This window comes from Prunus mume, linkage group LG2 (assembly GCF_029339155.1).
Source record: "Prunus mume cultivar Tortuosa linkage group LG2, ASM2933915v1, whole genome shotgun sequence".
In the NCBI taxonomy this organism is placed as follows: Eukaryota; Viridiplantae; Streptophyta; class Magnoliopsida; order Rosales; family Rosaceae; genus Prunus; species Prunus mume.
The window spans coordinates 20054296-20072881 of record NC_142699.1 but is presented as its reverse complement, the minus strand read 5'-3'; the positions used below and the strand labels follow the sequence as shown (position 1 = coordinate 20072881).

At 37.1% G+C, this 18586-nt stretch overlaps 4 protein-coding genes across 5 annotated transcripts; 1 reads left to right on the top strand and 3 right to left on the bottom strand.

Annotated features, from left to right (window-relative positions):
- Positions 1 to 4: 4 nt before the first annotated feature.
- Positions 5 to 2251, bottom strand: CYP704B1 (cytochrome P450, family 704, subfamily B, polypeptide 1). The gene is made up of 6 exons (XM_008223505.2): positions 1864 to 2251; positions 1552 to 1764; positions 1175 to 1471; positions 685 to 1071; positions 414 to 614; positions 5 to 326 (listed from the first exon to the last, which is right to left on the bottom strand). Exons 1-6 carry the CDS (start codon positions 2191 to 2193, stop codon positions 150 to 152), a joined length of 1605 nt encoding a protein of 534 aa, XP_008221727.2. The 5' UTR covers positions 2194 to 2251; the 3' UTR covers positions 5 to 149.
- A 989-nt stretch (positions 2252 to 3240) lies between these two features.
- LOC103321555 (NAC domain-containing protein 2) lies at positions 3241 to 4625 on the bottom strand. The gene is made up of 3 exons (XM_008223370.2): positions 4330 to 4625; positions 3923 to 4203; positions 3241 to 3802 (listed from the first exon to the last, which is right to left on the bottom strand). Exons 1-3 carry the CDS (start codon positions 4493 to 4495, stop codon positions 3383 to 3385), a joined length of 867 nt encoding a protein of 288 aa, XP_008221592.2. The 5' UTR covers positions 4496 to 4625; the 3' UTR covers positions 3241 to 3382.
- A 4017-nt stretch (positions 4626 to 8642) lies between these two features.
- SEC15A (exocyst complex component sec15A) lies at positions 8643 to 12468 on the top strand. 2 transcript variants are annotated; one of them, XM_016792333.2, is made up of 2 exons: positions 8643 to 8905; positions 9914 to 12468. In XM_016792333.2, the coding sequence occupies exon 2, from the start codon at positions 9919 to 9921 to the stop codon at positions 12286 to 12288; it is 2370 nt and encodes a 789-aa protein (XP_016647819.2). In that variant the 5' UTR covers positions 8643 to 8905; positions 9914 to 9918; the 3' UTR covers positions 12289 to 12468. The 2 variants fall into 2 exon arrangements, with proteins under 2 accessions (XP_016647819.2, XP_088901277.1); XM_089045151.1 differs by having other exon boundaries at positions 8643 to 8909.
- Positions 12469 to 12562: 94 nt separating this feature from the next.
- On the bottom strand, positions 12563 to 13825 carry LOC103321553 (uncharacterized). Its single transcript, XM_008223366.3, has one exon. It carries the CDS (start codon positions 13643 to 13645, stop codon positions 12698 to 12700), a length of 948 nt encoding a protein of 315 aa, XP_008221588.2. The 5' UTR covers positions 13646 to 13825; the 3' UTR covers positions 12563 to 12697.
- Positions 13826 to 18586: the final 4761 nt, after the last annotated feature.

The window sequence follows — 18586 nt, the reverse complement described above, 5'->3', positions numbered from 1 at the left end:
CATGTATGGGAAACTATTTCTGTCATTTCTGACATCATGCGTGTAATTCAAATAAGCTTCAGAGTATAAGAACTTATGGAACAAAACACTTAATTTTATTTTTAATTATCTTTGACACAGTTGATATTCTGGCCTCTACAAGCATCACATTAACGTCTGGCTACGGTAAGCTTCAAGCCATGCGCCATTGATAGAATTGTCATCATCCGGTACTCAACTGGATGACCAGGGACCAAAGTGAATTTGTAAAATCTGCACAGAATGGCCAGTGCCATCTTCATTTGGAGGTATGCAGAGTCCTTCCCTAGGCATATTCTTGGGCCTGCCTGCAAATCAGAAGTGATCAAGTGTTTATGTTACTGACCTCTAACTTTTCATGGATATACGGTTAAAAGATCGCTCGGTAAACACACCTGGAATGCGGTGAACTTAAACGGTGACGCATTTTGGAAGAAACCATCTTTCAGCCATCTGTCAGGCTTGAATGAAGCTGCATCAGGTCCCCAATTGTACTCCATTCTACCCATTGAGTAGGGAACATAAGTCACCATCCCTCCTGCTTTGACTTTAGTTCCATCTGGTAGAACATCATCCTCCAAGATTCCTTTGGGGTCCTACAGCCATATACATTACTTCTAGCAAACAGCATTGACAATCTATCTTTCAATTGGGGAAAATGCATACCTGAGGGACTGCAGGGTACAAACGAAGTGTCTCGGTGATAACTGCGTGTAGATAATACAGCCTCCCCAGTGAATCATAATTCAAAAGTCCTGCAAATTGTGTTACTCTATGATTGAATGATTCAAGGTCCTCTGTGTCATACTGGACCAACGAAACCTTCTCTTCTCTTGCTCGATCTTCTTCCAAGGTTTTGAGCTCCGAATATAGCTTTTCAGCTACATGGGAATGGGACATTATCATGTAAATGGCCCAGGAGAGAGTAGTTGCTGTAGTGTCCCGGCCAGCTATTACAAAGTTGAGGACAACATCTCTGAGGCTTTTGTCAGTTAACTTGCTTTCTGGGTCTTCGCCTAACTCAATGAATCTTGACAGTAAATCATGCTTCATCTGATCAAGAAATTGATTTCTTAGCTAATAAATCTGTTTCCTTGAGACTTCAACTACAGTGAAAAAACTAAGCAATAAGTCCCACAAAAAGTTATTATGTTACCTTGTTATTTTCGCTATTCTGGCCAGCTTCCTTGATCTCTGCTTTCCTTCTTCGAATAACAGAGTATGTAAAATCATCAATGATTTTAATGCTTTTGTCAAGTAAAGCTTCTGATCCCACATTTAAATATCTCTTTATTCTCCACAATGGATCAATGAACCGGAGTGTCACAATAATGTTTGCAGTGTCAAAGGCCTTGGCAAAGTGATTATCTGGTAGATTGGGAGCCAGAGTTCCAATTTCTACACCAAATCCCACCTTACATATGGAGTCCAAAGTCATCCTCATCAGCAGTTCCTGCACAAAATATTATATTCAGAGCTCCATTTATAGAAAAAATAACCAAGTGCAGAGACTATAATGAAATATTTTCCCACCTGCATGTCTACTTGTTGGCCTTCAAATGCTTGACTCAGAATGGCATGGAGTTTGAGGCTGTAATCTCTGAAGACTACAGTGCTGAAATCCCTCAAATTCTTGGATGCAAATTCAAAGCTTGCAGTCTTTCTCTGTTTCCTCCAAAGCTCTCCGTCCGCATTAAAGATCCCATCTCCAAGCAGGACTTCCATGTACGAATGATACACTTCACCCTTCAATCAATAAAATGTGTATAGTGGGACATTAACAAGAAATTAAAGAAAAACTAAGGACCAATTAATGTAACTAATCTCATAAATATATCAGATCACCTTTGGGTAATTGGCAAAGTTGGTCTTAAGGACATGTTCAACATTTGCAGGATCTGCAATGTAAGTATAGGTTGTGAATGGCATTGGGACGACGACGGAGTTTGATTCGGAGAAGTACTTGACAAGCCAATCGTGCATCCTGTCATAGTTCATCAACTGTTCAATTGCAGCTCCCACTAGAGGCCATGTTTTGGGTCCTTTTTGGTTCTTCTGGCTCCATCTATGGACTATTATCCATGACAAAACCATGCAGACGAGCATGAAAAACCCCTTGCTGTATCCATCCTGGGAGGACAAACCTAATAACACATTGCTTTCTTGATGTTCCATTTCAGATGAAAAATCAGGGCAAGAAAGAAGAGTAATTAACTGCTTGACAGGCCTGGGATTGATTAGTTATAAATTAGAATAGCAATGGCTTAGTTAAGTGGTTGGGACTTGGGTTGTTAACAATCTTTGTATGCTCTGATGTTGATAAGGATTTTTAAAAGATTATTAAAAAAAAGTTCATCTCTTTTGTGCCCTTAACCTAATTCGTTCTAAACAATTTTTTTTTTGTTGGGTTAATACTGTGAAGACCTCGCAAATTTTTTTTTTTGTTGGTAAAATCACTTTAATGTCTTATTTAATTGATTTTTTCTTTTGGTTATAGTGGGAGGAAAAGAACCCTAGAGTTTCGATTTGAGTGCCAAGCAAAGAAAAAAGAGAGGGCCACAACTATTATGGTAATCCCGCTCGACTTTAATTGCAAATTTAGCTAAAACAGACACCGGGAAATTATGAAAATATAATTTTGTGGTATCTTTTAGTGGAAAATATCATTTTCCATGTGACTTATTCAATTTAAATGAAGGTTGCTCAGTCAGACTTATAAACTAAAATGGAATTTTGTCAAGGACATAAATATCAAATAGGGTCCGAAATGTCATCAATAGCCCCCAAAGAAGGAAGGCCTTCGTCGACACTTTCAGTTTCAACCCATGCGTGCGTGACAGCTAGTCCTCTGTACGTCATCAAAGCAAAATTGATTTCCACGCGGCTCATTTGACCAAGCTCATTACATTAGTAGATGCTACTTTCTTTTCTTCTTTCAGGATAAGGAAGTGTTACAAGGAACCTGTTTGAAAAAACATAAAGGAACATATTGTTTTCATTATCTTGCTTACTATGATATCTAATCAAAATAAAATAGTTGTCTTAAATTTATGAAAAGGCCGAAGTCTTTAAAATTCTTTTTTCTTTTCGTCATGACTAGGAGATTGGATCTGACCATAATAAATTTCATCATTCCTCGATTGGTCGATCGCAATGATAAATGAGCAAATAGTATGATTTTTGTCGTACTTCTGATGTAAATAAATGACTGATTTGAGAATATGAGTAAATTTAAATGTATTATAGGACTGAAAACAGCTCAAATCCATTTCATAATTTGTTTAAGATTCAACTCCTCTCACAAACCCAATTTACAATTTTGTTTTAGCACATAATTTCCACCCTAACACCAAATTTGAATTCGTTAATTGCGGTCCAAACCATTCAAGTTATGCACCGGATTGGCAAACCATGGTTGGTTAGAAGGGCAACTCTGAGTCACTTGGAATTTAGCTGTGTCTGTTGTGCTTTGGTATGGCATTTCACCAAACTGAAACATTTGGGCATGACCAGCATTTCCTGCACTGGCCAAGTTGTTTTGGAAGTCATAGCTAGAATTCTCACTCAAAAGTTGGGAGATTGGGGCCAAGTAGTCCATTTCCAATAAACTAGTAATGGAACAAGTCCTTGGAAATTTCAACATCATTTGCTCCTCATGATTATTGGCTGCTGTTATCTCAATTTTAGGACCAGTAATTGGGTCTTCTTCTTCCACTTTTTGGTCCAAATAAGCTTTGCCCAGATGCCTCTTCTTATAGATCCTGCAGAGGACCCAATCATCCAACTAAGATGCAACAAACACAACGCAACTGGTCAATTTGCAGCCAAACTGTTTGATGAAATGCCTGAAAGAAGTGTAATGTCACAAACTGGCAAGAAATTAACAATGACAAAGAGGGCTTACTCTCATGGACCCAAGTTGCTTGTTGGCTTGTTTTCTCGAGTCACTTAGACGATATTCATGCATAATCCAATCAGACTTAACCCCCTTTGGTGGCTTGCCCTGGTAAAACACAAGAGCTTTCTTCACCCCCACATACTTTGCCCCACTGTAAATGGCCTTGTCTGTGCCTGTGGCTTTCCAGTAACCTGAGACGGTGGCTCTGTTAGGTCTTACTCCATTTGGGTACTTCCTGTCCCTTGGGGTAAAGAAATACCATTCATTTTCTCCAAACTCTGCTTTCTCTGCAAAACGTAAACAAACACCATTAGGTTTAGGTCTAGCAATCAATCAAGAATAATTAAACTAATGCGTATGCATGCTAAGCAACACTTGTAATTAAGTTTAAACATCTTAATTACAACACTAACCAGGCAACTGCCATGGATCAAACTTGTAAAGATCAACTTCTGGGATTATGGACACAGGGCATGGCCTTGAGGTGGCCTGGTTTTTGAGGTAAAACATGATGAGTTCCTCATCAGTTGGGTGGAATCTAAAACCAGGAGGAAGCTCAGAGCTGTGTTTGGCCTCCATGTTTTGGCTCTCAGAAAAACAAACAAGAAACAAAGACAAAAGCAAAGACAGAGAATGAAAACAATGTTTGGATAGTTTTGCTGCTTCTAGTTTTTAGGCCATAGCTCGAAAGGAAATACAAGTGTTTGAAATGTTTGAACGGAGATGGCTGCTCAATTTATTGTTGATTGGTTTCGTCGTTTTGTGGACGTCACGTGGTTTTGATTGGTTAATACTTTGACTTTGGCTACCTCGTATGCGAAGCGGTAAGCATACTCGCGCAAGTAACCAAAACTCTTTTGATGCTTGCCAGTGCCAATAATTTGGCTTTTGTCCAAGATTCCTTGCACTTGTCACAAACTTTATCCGGATAGCATTATTCAATGAGAATATCCGCAGGATAAATATATACTTGTCCACTCCTTCACACCACATATACCCAAAGAGGAATTCAACCAAAAAAAAATCCTAAAAAGGAAATAGCTTCAACAACATTAATAAATGGTGTGAAATTTTCCAAGATAAAATTTATAACATTTTGACCGTAGTCTGCCTTCAACTTCAATCTAATTGGATAGTAGTGTATACAAAGAATTATATAAAATCAAAATGTGGGGTTCAAACCATTTTCATAAGAATTCTTGTTAAGATAATAGATTCTGAAAGATTTACAAGTATTTGATTGTAAACAAAAGATTTGCACCTCGTGACCACAAAAAGTTAAATGTATAGTAAGTCAATTTTTTTAAAAAATTATAATAAATAATAAGTCAAGTATGTAGATACGTATACATGATAATTCTATATATTTAATATGGTCCGGTAATTTTCTAACACATACTAACTAAAGCGACAATACACATGTGTAAAAAAATATATATATAAATATATACGTGATTGACCATCCTTCCAAAGTTTAAGTATCGAGACAAAATCAACAAAATACGTAGTTTTATTTATTCAACATTAGTTGGCATCCCATAAAATCCCAATAATTCGGAAATGAAAATTGAGTTAATTGAATGAAAAAATAAAAAATAGATGGAGAGAGTAGGGAGGTTATAGCCAGTCGAGGATTTGGCATTAGCAGCAGCTAGAATGAGTCTACAAGGTAGGCTAGGGTAGCTATCCATTCCCATTTAGCAAGATGACGCGTGTTCTTTCCGAAAAGCGTAGAAATGGATAAGCATAACATAACGATAAAAATGTAGGCGGGGGTTTGCTTGTGGTGCTTATCCTACCACGTCACCAGTGGGCCCGCCGTTGGAGACCGCGGTAGAGTAGATTCACATTACCCGCCCTCCTCGATTAACATTCTTAAGCTAACCTGATATTTAAATGTCACGTGTAACCGCGAGTATGGTTTCTGGGATTAACATCGAACCCACCACGTGGCAGAGCATGTTTGTTTGTTTGAGCTAATCTCATGAGAATTTCAACGAGATAAGAGGAATATTCTATCAATTGGCCCACTTTTGGTATCGGGCTTTTTTCCAAGACCATGCGTAGTGCTGTGGTAGGTGGCTTCTCTTCATTCATTGAGCCATTAAATATAATTTTTTTAATGTCTAATTATCAATTGTTAAAGATAATCGTGATTTGTTGGGATTGTAATCCTCTATGTATTAGTTTTTTGTTTGTTGATAAACAAACAATCAAGCGTTGATTTTTGAATCTAATAGTAAGTAAACACACGTGCTATTCGTATATGATTACGTGTCTCAAACAAGGTCAGTATAACGGCTCACTTGTCGTCACAAAATAATAACTTAAAATTGATCTTGCGGTCTAATTATGTCAACAGTAATTAAAATAGGTTATCATAATAAACCTATAATAATAGTTGTTAGGTTGATGTGGTAAGCTTGGAGTTGTGCATGGCATGTGCAGTGGTCATAATATGGATCATAAGCCAACGGCTACTCCAATCAAGGAAGGAGAGTTAATTAAGAAGAGTTTCCTTAATTGCAAATTAATTAAGAATAAATCGTGATCACCTTCCTCCCTTGACAGGGGAAGTGATTGCTGATGAGCTAATTGTGGAGAGATAATGAGTGCTCAAGTCAATTGTGATTTTGATATGCATGGCGGTATTTTTCCAAATGTAAACTGAGTCTTCGAGTAATAATAAATAAGAGATGATTGTCAAATAACACTACTTCAAATCTAATTAAAAACGATAATGAGTAATTTGAATAGGCTATTAATTTGTATAATTAGTCTTTAGAGTTTTGGTTGGTAGCTAATGCCTAGTGATGAGGTACGTCACATCCATTTGTATTTTATCTAGACTTTTCTTTTTGTTTTGTTTTTTATCTAGTCAATTTTATTTTTTATTTATCAATAAAAGTGAGGTGATTCAAATTTTGAATCTCTTCCAATATTAAGAAAATAAATATCACTAAACTAATCAATAGTTTGTAATCATTCACATAGTTGAGGTTTATAAATTTTTTTGTAAATAGGGTATGTAGAGTTTAAGATAATATTAAACTTAGCGTGTCGTACAAAATAAGTCGTAAACCACAATGCCCTAATAATTAGTGGTGTTGAATGTCAGCCTATGGCCAATATTATCATCTAAAGTATAAACTACAACTAGGAAGTAATATGTAATGCAACACAATCACAAAGTTATTGAGTCATTCACTTAGAGAAGGGACCCTAAACCCTAAACACATGCTCACGTATGTGTGAGGCTACCACATTGCCCTAATAATTAGTGGTGTTGAATGTCAACCTATGACCATTATTATCAACTAAAGTACAACTAGGAAGTAGTATGTAATACCAACACAATCACAAAGTTATTGAGTCATTCACTTAGAGAAGGGACTCTAAATCCTAAACACATGCTCACGTATGTATGAGGCTATCGTAAACGATTCATAACCATTGATTTAATGGGGTTCACACGTACAATTATTGTAGATGACTTCTAATTATAGTAATAACTAGAAGTTACTCATGCTTAAATGGATAGTTATCCCAAGTAACACCATTCTTTTTATTCAACGGCGTGTGACACTTGCACTTTAAATTTAATCACTTGTATTATGAAGACAAGGCAATACGTGTATGTTACGTATTAACAATAGAAGATGGGCTAGCCCCAAATTTCAACTTGACATGTAACTTTGGAATCATCAATTTGACTTGATTCAGGATCTTCTTTTTTTTTTTTTTTTTTTCCCAATAGTGTACTCTCCTTTGATTATTAATAAATTCTGATATCTCTTAAAAAGAAATCATCATATAAAGAAAAATAAGTGAATTTTTTAATATTATATAAGCAGACATAAGTTTAATCAAGTTGGTTTGAGCGAATGCTCCCTACTATGCACATGAATTCGAAACTCCTTTATGTAATTTAGATTAGATTAAAGTATAATATTATTTGTATAAAAAATAAAATAAAAAGTAAAGGACTTAGAGGAATACCCAGTAATTAATTGAATTGTTATTGTTTACTCACTGGCATTTGGACCTTCACTCCACTCATGAGTCATGTGCATGTCAGTTTTGTTTTTAAATTTTGTCATTATTTATAATAAAAAATTATAAGACAATGTAAAATTTACAATTAAATAGATTATTATTTAAGTATTTATATTTTAAAATGAAGCACTTGTGATTCCTAATTGCATCTTAAATTTTCCCCCCAAAAAAAAGTATACAAATTTATAAATAAACCAAATCCTAGACATGTATTTATAAAAAAACCTTAACACTATTTAAACATAGACACACCCACAACCCAAAATCAACAATTGTATATTTTTTGGGTGTATTTATAAATGAGTTTTGAGTGTATGTAATGATGGATTTTGGGTGTGTTTATAAAGTATTTTGGATGTTGGATTTTTTTTATAATTTCAGCTCTCATTTTGGGTGTTTTAGTGAAACTCCCAAAAAAGTATCTTAAAAGAAGCAAAATTTCAATCCGGTGGCAAGTAAGGGTAAAGTAAAATGGCATTATAGTCCTTGTAACTTTCCGAAATTTTCACTATGTATGTAAGGGTAAAGTAAACATTTCAATCCGGTGGAGAATTCAGATTTCAGAGATTGTGCAAATGGGGCCTACAGAAGGGCGGGCCTACCTTCTCTTTTAATTTCCAATAAGATGCCGAGTGCACGAGAAGTGCCATGGACGAAAGACACCGGAGCCCTACCTCACATAGGTAGCATCGCGAAGGATGTAAAAACTATGTTGTGGGAAATGGCAAATACCCAGCTCGAAAGATTGTGTGCAGGAAAGCAGAATCCATTTGGAAATGGAAAATACAAGAAATAAAGACAGAGAATAAACAGGGAAGGAAAAGAAAAGCGAAGGCTCTTCGATATAATTCTGTTGGTATATTTGCATTTTCCTCGTTAGATTTGGAGCCTCAAACAGGACAGAAAAGAGGAAGAAAATAAAAGCTTCTCTCTGTAAGTGAGTCTTTTTCGCGATCAAAGCTTTCACATTTTGTTGAAAATATATTTGGGTTTTTGCTTTTATGTTTGTCCTTCCATTTTTGAATTGCCTGGTAACACATTTGGGTGGACACCATATTCGTGTGCTGTGTGGTTTCAGCTAAGAGTGAAATTTGCTTCTATGTTATGTTTCTCAGTGATTTTTGTGACCGATAGACTGATTTGATATGAATCTATTTTCAGATACGCCCAGATTTCCATTTTGATCGAACTCTTCTTCTTCTTCTTTTCTGGGTTGTTCTTGATCCTGCTATCGTACTGATGTTTTTAATTTTTTCCAACTTTTTAGGCGGGGAAGGAGTCAAGTAATATCAATTATTAGAGTGGTCGTAGAATCTTCTTCAACATATTAGGAAAAAGTTTCCATTTTTATTCATTTTCTGTTGTCCTCATGTGGATTTCGCCTCCTTGTTATTTTGAGGGGAAAAGAAAAGTCAGAGTAAGCTAACAAAGACGTTTTGTTACTACGTTTAGAAACCCAAATCCCCAATTCTCCCATTACACACCAGACTACCCGAAAACTGAGAGAAGAAAACACTTTATATATATATATATATATATATATATGAGAGAGAGAGAGAGAGAGAGAGAGAGAGAGAGAGAGAGAGAGAGAGAGTCTGAAATTGAAGAAGAAGAGATGCTGATTATTTTGCTGGGATAGTGAATGGGTAACTTAAGTAAGGTTGATTTGGCTGTAGGCAAATATTGTCATCCTTGGGAAACTCATTTAGATATTTTCTGATTAGGAGCATTCTAATCCCTTTAATCTGGTATATATGTTGTTTAAGGTACTCATTTGGTTGGGGGTTATGAGAACTTTTTCCCCAGAATATCATGTTTTTGTTTTCTTTGCTTGATTAGGATGAGTAAGATTTAGCTTTTCTTTTGTCTTCTGCTCAGCTTATTACATTTGTTTCATTTTATTCTTCTTGTATGATTTGATTTCAACGTGTTTTTTTTCAGAAATAATGGAGTCAAAAGCGAAGAGAAGAGTTGCTACAGAGAATGGGGATACTGGCGAGGACTTGGTCCTTGCTACATTGATTAGGAATGGAGATGACCTTGGTCCTATTGTCCGGCATGCATTTGAGATGGGGAGGCCAGAATCACTCCTTCACCAGCTCAAGCATGTTGTGAAAAAGAAGGAAGTTGAAATTGAGGATCTCTGCAAGACTCATTATGAGGAATTCATTCTTGCAGTTGACGAGCTTCGTGGTGTGTTGGTTGATGCCGAAGAGCTAAAAGGCGAGCTCTCTAGTGATAATTTCAAGTTGCAAGAGGTTGGGAGTGCTTTATTGATTAAACTTGAGGAGCTTCTTGAATCTTATTCAATAAAAAAGAATGTGACTGAAGCTATCAAAATGTCCAAGAACTGTGTACAAGTGTTGGAGCTCTGTGTCAAGTTTAATAAACACATATCTGAGGGCCAGTTTTACCCGGCATTGAAAACTTTGGATTTAATTGAGAAAAATTACTTGCAGAATATTCCTGTCAGGGCAGTTAGAATGATTGTAGAGAAGAGAATTCCAATAATTAAATTGCACATTGAGAAGAAAGTGACTAGTCAATTCAATGAATGGCTGGTTCACATAAGGAGTTCTGCAAAGGATATTGGACAAACGGCAATTGGTCATGCTGCATCTGCACGTCAGAGGGATGAGGAAATGCTCGAGCTCCAAAGGAAAGCTGAGGAGCAGAATATTTCAGGGTTGGGAGATTTTGCATATACTTTAGATGTTGAAGAAATTGATGAAGAATCTATTTTGAAGGTTGACCTAACTCCTCTATACAGGGCATATCACATCCAAAGTTGCCTAGGAATCCAAGAGCAGTTTTGGGAATATTACTATAGAAATCGATTGTTGCAGCTTAATTCAGACTTGCAGATCTCTTCAGCACAGCCTTTTGTTGAATCCCATCAAATATTTTTGGCTCAAATTGCAGGATACTTCATAGTGGAGGATCGAGTTTTGAGGACAGCCGGGGGCCTACTGTTATCTGAGCAAGTTGAAAAAATGTGGGATACAGCTATAGCGAAAATGAAATCTGTGTTAGAGGAACAATTCTCCCATATGAATTCTGCGACCCATCTTCTCTTGGTGAAGGATTATGTGGCTCTTCTTGGCTCTACTCTTAGACAATATGGGTATGAAGTGGGACCACTTCTTGAGACGCTTGACAAGAGCAAAGACAAATACCACGAACTTCTTTTGGAAGAGTGCCGTCAACAAATTGCAAATGTTATTGCCAGTGATACCTATGAACAGATGGTCTTGAAAAAGGACACTGACTACGAAAGTGTTGTCCTGTCATTCAATCTCCAGACATCAGATATAACACCAGCATTTCCGTACATTGCACCATTCTCCTCCACAGTACCTGATGCCTGCCGAATTGTCAGATCATTCATCAAAGGGTGTGTTGATTACTCGTCTCATGGGGCACATACTAATTTTTATGATGTTGTGAGGAAGTATTTGGACAAACTGTTGATAGATGTGTTAAATGAGGTGATACTTAATACAATTCAAAATGGCAACATTGGTGTCTCCCAAGCCATGCAGATTGCTGCAAACATATCCGCACTTGAAAGAGCTTGTGACTTTTTCCTTCGTCATGCAGCCCAACTATGTGGGATCCCAATCCGGTCAGTTGAGAGGCCTCAAGCTTGCTTAACTGCTAAGGTGGTTCTAAAGACTTCAAGGGATGAAGCTTATCATGCATTGTTGAATTTGATGAACAAGAAGTTGGATCAGTTCATGGCACTTACCGAAAATATCAGTTGGACTTTAGAGGAACCACCTCAGAATGGGAATGATTATATAAATGAAGTTGTTATTTACCTCGATACTCTTCTGTCAACAGCGCAACAAATTTTACCTTTGGATGCTTTGTACAAGGTTGGGAATGGGGCTCTTGATCATATTTCTAACTCTATAGTGTCAGCTTTTCTTAGTGATAGCGTCAAGAGGTTCAATGCCAATGCAGTTATGGGTATCAACAATGATTTGAAGATGCTGGAGTCTTTTGCGGACGAGAAGTTTCACAGTACTGGCTTGAGCGAAATTTACAAAGGAGGTAGTTTTAGAGGTTGCTTGATAGAAGCACGACAATTGATAAACCTTTTGTCGAGCAGTCAGCCAGAGAGCTTCATGAATCCTGTGATAAGGGAGAAAAACTACAATGCTTTGGACTACAAAAAGGTGTCTAGTATCTGCGAGAAATTCAAGGATTCTACTGATGGGATTTTTGGGAGCCTTTCAAATAGGAACAACAAGCAAAGTGGTCGTAAGAAATCACTGGATATGCTTAAGAAAAGATTGAAGGACTTCAACTGAGGCTTGAAAAATCTTTCTGCGTTCTGCACTAGAATTAGGAGCTTCTTTTTTCCCCTTGATTATTAATATAACTCTTCCCATTGTTTTCCCTTGTTTCTTGTTTAGAATGAACGGGATTCATTCTTTTTTTCTGCTAATGTGTGTCCATACAATAAAGTTTCTGCCCAATGCTTATCCTAATCGATTGAAAGTGTTGTTTCTTTATAGTGCAATATTGCTGGGGAAAGAAATTGCAGCCTTGTTGTTGGTAATACGTTGTAGGGTCTTCATATCATTTGAAACAAAAGAATGGAATGGAATTCCACTAAAAACAGATACAACAACAGATGAGATGAAGCACAGACCTAAACCATAGGTAGCCTCTTAATTTGTTAAAGTCATCCTACCTAAACCCTAGACAAAAACGACATCAGGGAAACTTGCAACAGTCATCACCAAAATCAACCTCCTCACCACCGTCGTCTTCCTTGGCCTCGCAATACAATACAGTGATTGCCACTGTATAGAAAAAGATGACCATCATCTGCAAAATACTGATGAGGGCAATGCCATGTAGCAGACACAGCGCCCCATTCTGCCACCCACTGGTTAGCGCCACCCACGTCCTTTCCAATCTCCAACCCAAAATCCCCAAAACCCCACTGCAAAACCCACAAATCAGCATCAACGAGAGCACAACCCCTCTGAGTTTCGTTCCCTCCACCAAACGCCAGCTTCGGCTCAAGGCAGTCAAACCCCAACACGCTTCCGCCACAACCACCACGGGGGCCATGCTCAACATCACTTGCACGTACAGAGCCACCGGCAACACAGCCGTTGCAGCCACCCCGTAGAAGGCGAAAGTCAACTCAGGCGACCAGTCCTCCATCCTCCGCCCGCTCTGCAGCTCGACCACTCGACCCCCCATAAACAGCAGTATCCCAAACCATTTCACAACCAGCTGCAAAATCACAGCCGTAGCCAGCAGAAATAAAAAAGACCCGAAACCCGCTTCGATCGCTGACCTTAGCTTCACGGGTCGGCCGTGGAACCCATGAAATATGCTGTGGGTGATCGACCCGACTGCGCAGACAGATGAGATCAAGGCGGAGACCGTGAAGGCGATAGGTGTAAAGATATGAATGAGTGTGGAGGCGATGGTCGGTTGGCTTGGTTGAGGTGCAGAAGTAGGAGCCCGGTCGCCGGGAGAGAATGGGTCGGTGACGGAATCAAGCAGAGAGGGGTAGATGACGGTGGACAAGAGGACACCCAGGGGGAGAAGCAGGGCGGAGAGGTGTAAGAAGTGGGACGTGGGGGACCGCATTATGCTCGCAGATCTCTTGAGCACTGTGAAGAGCTTCACAGTTTGGCCTGCCATGGCTTCTTGGTTTGGGATTCAGAGAGATTTATTTCAAGGGTTTTGCAAATGATCAAGATTCAAGAACGAAATTGGGGATGAAAGGTCGCGTCTTTTTCACTTGTAGTGGCTACTTCTTTTTGGGAAATTCTCGGCTATGTCCCTGGATTGGATAATTTTTGTAAAAATGTCCTGTTTTTGAAATTATTGCTTAAATTCCCTACATAAGTATTTCTTATTGCCAATTTCACCCCTGTTACTTTTCCCTTTACTTTTTAGGGTAAAAGATGTAGTAGGATGCTAGCAACCTTCTTTCTAATTTCTCTTTTGAACTTTCTCATTTTTTAGCTTGACATGTGTCATTCTCTTTACACTTAAAATAATGTCATTAATATATTATACAAACTAACTTTTGCTTTCCAAGTTTACCCTTATTAAATGTATTCAATTTATCCAAAAAAATTCACAACTTTCTTACAATCTCATTAATTTTTTTTAACGTTAATTTTTCTTATTTAAGAAAATGTCTACTTTAAAAAAAAAGAGGAAATGTCCATTTTTTTAACGTCAAAATTTAGACTTTTTTAAAAAGCAAACATTTTCTTAAAAAAAAATAATTGACATTAATTTTTTTTTTAATAAGATGTTAAGAAAGTTGTGAAATTTTTTTAGATAAATTGAATACATTTAATAAGGGTAAACTTGGAAAGCAAAAGTTAACTTGTATAATATATTAATGACATTGTTTTAAGTGTAAGGAGAATGACACATGTCAAGTAAAAAATGGAGAAGGTCCAAAAGAGAAAGTTAGAGAGAAGGTTGCTAGCATTCCTCAAAGATGTAAATTTGATGCTCAAATATAGCATAACATCGGTTTTCCATATGTTCCACCAGGTGAAAGCAATTTGTGTTGTGACCCACCCTACGATTTATGCTACCTTAATTGGTGTAACCAATTTCCTTGTTGCCCAAACTACCCATACCAACAACAACATTATGAGTTTGAACAACAATCAAACTACTCTTTCTGTTTGGTTGTCCCTATTCGGAAATACTGTCAAAGTAAACATGGATGCTGATTGGAACCCGAGAAACGGCAAGGTCGAACTTAGAATTATAATTTGAGACTCCTAATGCAAGTTCATTGCCGCAGAGATAGTTTAAATCACCACAAGTTTTGCTTTGGAAGCCGAGGCTTAGGCACTTATATGGGGAAGCATGTTTGCTCAAGAGAGGGGGCAAAGAAATGTAATTCTAGACTCGGATTCAAGGTCTATGACTCAATGCTTAAATGGTAATATTGCCAAAGGGGCTTGGACATTGTATCCCATCATGTGCAAGTTTAAGGAGCAACTTTTGGCAAAGGGGCTTGGATTCCTCGTTCAGTGAATGAAGTGGCCAATCTTTTGGCAACACTAGCAAAGGAAAGGATGCGTACGGAAGTGTGGGTCATTAGACCCCCATCTTTTCTAACCCTTGTTTTGAACAAAGATGATATCCCTTGCCTTCTAAGTATTTAGCTCCATATTTCCAGTTGGAAGGAATGGACGCATGTTAGGCTCTACCTATGTCCCTACTAATGTAACTTCTTTAGCTGTTTTATCTTTAACACTAGCAGTGTTTTTCTTCTAGCTCCTGTTAAATTTGGTTGGTTTTTAACATTGAGCACCATGCTGTTTCCCTTTGTGGCTGTGTAATACCCTGAAAAATTCAAGGCAGATTTTCATATTTTAGTGAAAAATAATATTTTGTGGAGAATGATTATGGGTATTTTATCAAATGATTTTGGATTGAGATTATTAAATTAAGTGTGTTTAATTTGAAGTTGGACAAACATGACCAAAATACCCTTAGGTGTGAATAATTACCAAAATATCCTTGTAGGCAAAAAAAAAAAAAAAAAGAAGAAGAAGAAGCAAGCCAACGTGTAAGCCAAGCTTTTGTTCTCTCTTCATTCTTCCCCCCTTCCCTCTTTCTCTTAAAAAAAATCTGATTTTGGGGGATGAGTTGTTAATCCATGGGAGGTGAGTCATCTAGTCTAGGCTAGGGATAGTAATTACTTAAGCTAAGAACTAGGGGAGGTGAGTTGTGGTAGGAGGAAGAAGATAATGAGAGAGAGAGAGAGAGAGAGAGAGAGAGAGAATAAACTAAGAACAATGAGAAAAAGAAGAAGATAAGAGAAGAAAAATCTCTAAGGTGAGTCAAATTTTGAGTTTTTGGTTTTAACTTGGTGTTTGTGTGTTTCTAGTTTCTAAAAGAGTATTTTGAGTCATTTGAGAGATGGGAAAATTGATTTGGAAGAGTTTGAACCTTTATTTTCGAGTTGGGTGCATAAAGTAATTTTTCAAGTATGGGTGTTGTTGATTTTGGTTCTATTTTGGGTTTTTGATGAGTTTTACTGATAGGTATGAAGTTTAGAAGTGTTTTAGAAGCGTTAGTAACAACTTGGAAGTGATAAAATGGTTGAAAATGGCTTAGAACCAAATCTGGAAATTTGCATATTTCTGGAAAATTGCAGTCCGTGAACCTTTCTTTGGTTCTCTTTTTATCCCAATCCTTTGCGTTTTTAAGGAATACATTTATTGGGTTTTAAACTTGACTTGGCAAGGACAAAAAAAAAATTGATTTCGTCGAATTTGGTTGAGTTTTGATGGGTCAAACACAGGTGCAAAATTTGGACAAAAATCTGTTTTCTGCAGAAAAACCAGTCGTGAGCCTAACTTTGGAGCTCGTTTTCTCCTTTGTTTTAGCTCCGTTTTGAGTGTGGTTTGTTGGGTTAGAAACTATAGAGAATAAGCTTCAAATAAACTACAAGTTTTCTCGGTTTCGTTCACTTTAGGTTGGTCAAAATGTGTCACAAAGTCTGAGTTTTAAAAATAAAAAACAGGGGAAGTTGCAAGATTTTTGGGGAAGATGATGAACAGTAACCAGAAACAAGCCCACTAGCGGCTCTGGCGTGTTGTGGCTGTTCTGGCAGCCTTCGACGTCATATTTTTAGTCCATTCAACTCGATTTCTTGATCCGAGTCCGATGGTATATGTTTTGAGTCAATCCGAGGTGGTGTAAAGTATGAATGGTTGTGGGGCCCACGAGACCCAAATAGTAACTTTTGGATAACAGGTGTAGTGATCTTGTTTTGGTGTTGACAGGGCCTAGGACTGAGTTTTAGACCATTTTGGACGAGATTTGGCCGCTTTGGACCCCGGGTTGGTCCTAGGGGCATTTTCGTCATTTTTATGCAAAATCTTAGAAATGCTAAGGGTTGAGGTTGGACTTAGGTGAAATAAAGTGAAGACTGCTCAATAATAATTTGGATTTGAATTTGTTAAGGAATTGGATCAGGAGGGTAGATTCGACAACTTCAAGAATCTTTGAAGGGTAAATTTGGTAATTTAGCTAGCTGGATATGAGGTAGAGTTTCCTGATTCCTGATGATTGGGCTATATCATTTTTAATCTTGGTGCTTATATATAATACTATAAATGTATGAATATTATTGTTGCTTTGCTTGGTGAATATTATTTGATATTATGTGAATATAATTATCGATGTTTCTTCGTGGATATTATTTTTGATGTTGGATGAATATTATTATTCATGTGATGAAGCTTGAAATATTATTGTTATTATTTGTATTATTATTCCGCACAGATGAATTATGTTTGCTCTACATTACATATGCATCATAAAGACAATGATGTTTGAGTGTGTGTGTGTGTGTGTGTGTGTGTGTGTGTGTGTGTGTGTGTGTGTGTGTGTGTGTGTTGTTTGAGGTATATTTGAGAAAAAAAGAAAGTAAAATATATTCAAGTGACAGGAGCAGGGCTTGAATATAATGAGGTGATGGGAGCAAAGCCTCTAATAAAAAGTGAAAGTTGAGAAATTCGAGGTGATGGGAGCATGACCTCTAATGAAAAGTGAAAGTTGAGAAATTTGTAAACAAAAGAAAACTGAGTTAAGAGACGGACGTGCCCTAGTTCATATTTTAGGGTATTCGGAGCTACAGTGGTAAAACGCATGGTATATGACATGCATGCTTGTTGCCCTAAGATATGAATTAGTGGATTAGAAGGGAGTGAGTTCATGGCATCACTGTATATGCAAATTTATTTATATGGTATGGTTGCAAAATTTCTGTATCTTGTGTTATTTGATGCATGACACTTTGATTAATTATGGTAGTTGACCTTGAGGGGTTTGACGGTACTCTACTGGGCATTAGAATGCTCATACCCTAATAGATTGTGCAGGATTCAAGGCGAAATTTGAGGGAGCGGGTTTCAACCAAGCTACTAGGCTTTTGTTGTTGATTTGTGTAATTAACATTTGTAAGTAGTCAACCATTTGATAAAGATCTTATTGTGTATTTAACTATGAGCTACTATTGAATGCAACACTTCAGTTTAAAAAAAAGAGATGTAAAATTGATTTATATATATATATATATATATTGTATTCATCCATCTTTATGGAAAATTTGTGTGTGTGTATGTTAGGTTTATTTTATTTTTTCAAACAAATGGAACTAAAATTTTAAAATTTCGATAAGGTAGGATTTTATTTTATGTTAGCTATATATAGAGAAATGAAAAAAAAGAAAAAGAAAAGGAATTATTTAAAAAAAATTACAAAAATTGGAGTAAATTTAGTGGTATTTTAGGCCATGGGATCAAACTAGTTGTTGTACACTTGCACTTCAAAGATCTATTCGTAGTTGTTAGATTTTAATTTTGTTTAATCTGTACCGTTTGATCATTCTTACTATATTTCAAAATGAATGAAATCTAGCCATGCATGGGAAAATAAATTAATCTCAACCATGCATTAAGTGATGTTGGAGAGCAATTGGAGAGAAGAGCGCACTCAGCCACCATGCAGGGTCTGCCAAGCGTAGCTGGTAGGTGAGTGAACACCAAGTTTGTTTAACTGCTAAGGTGGTTTTAACTTCTAAAGACTTCAAGG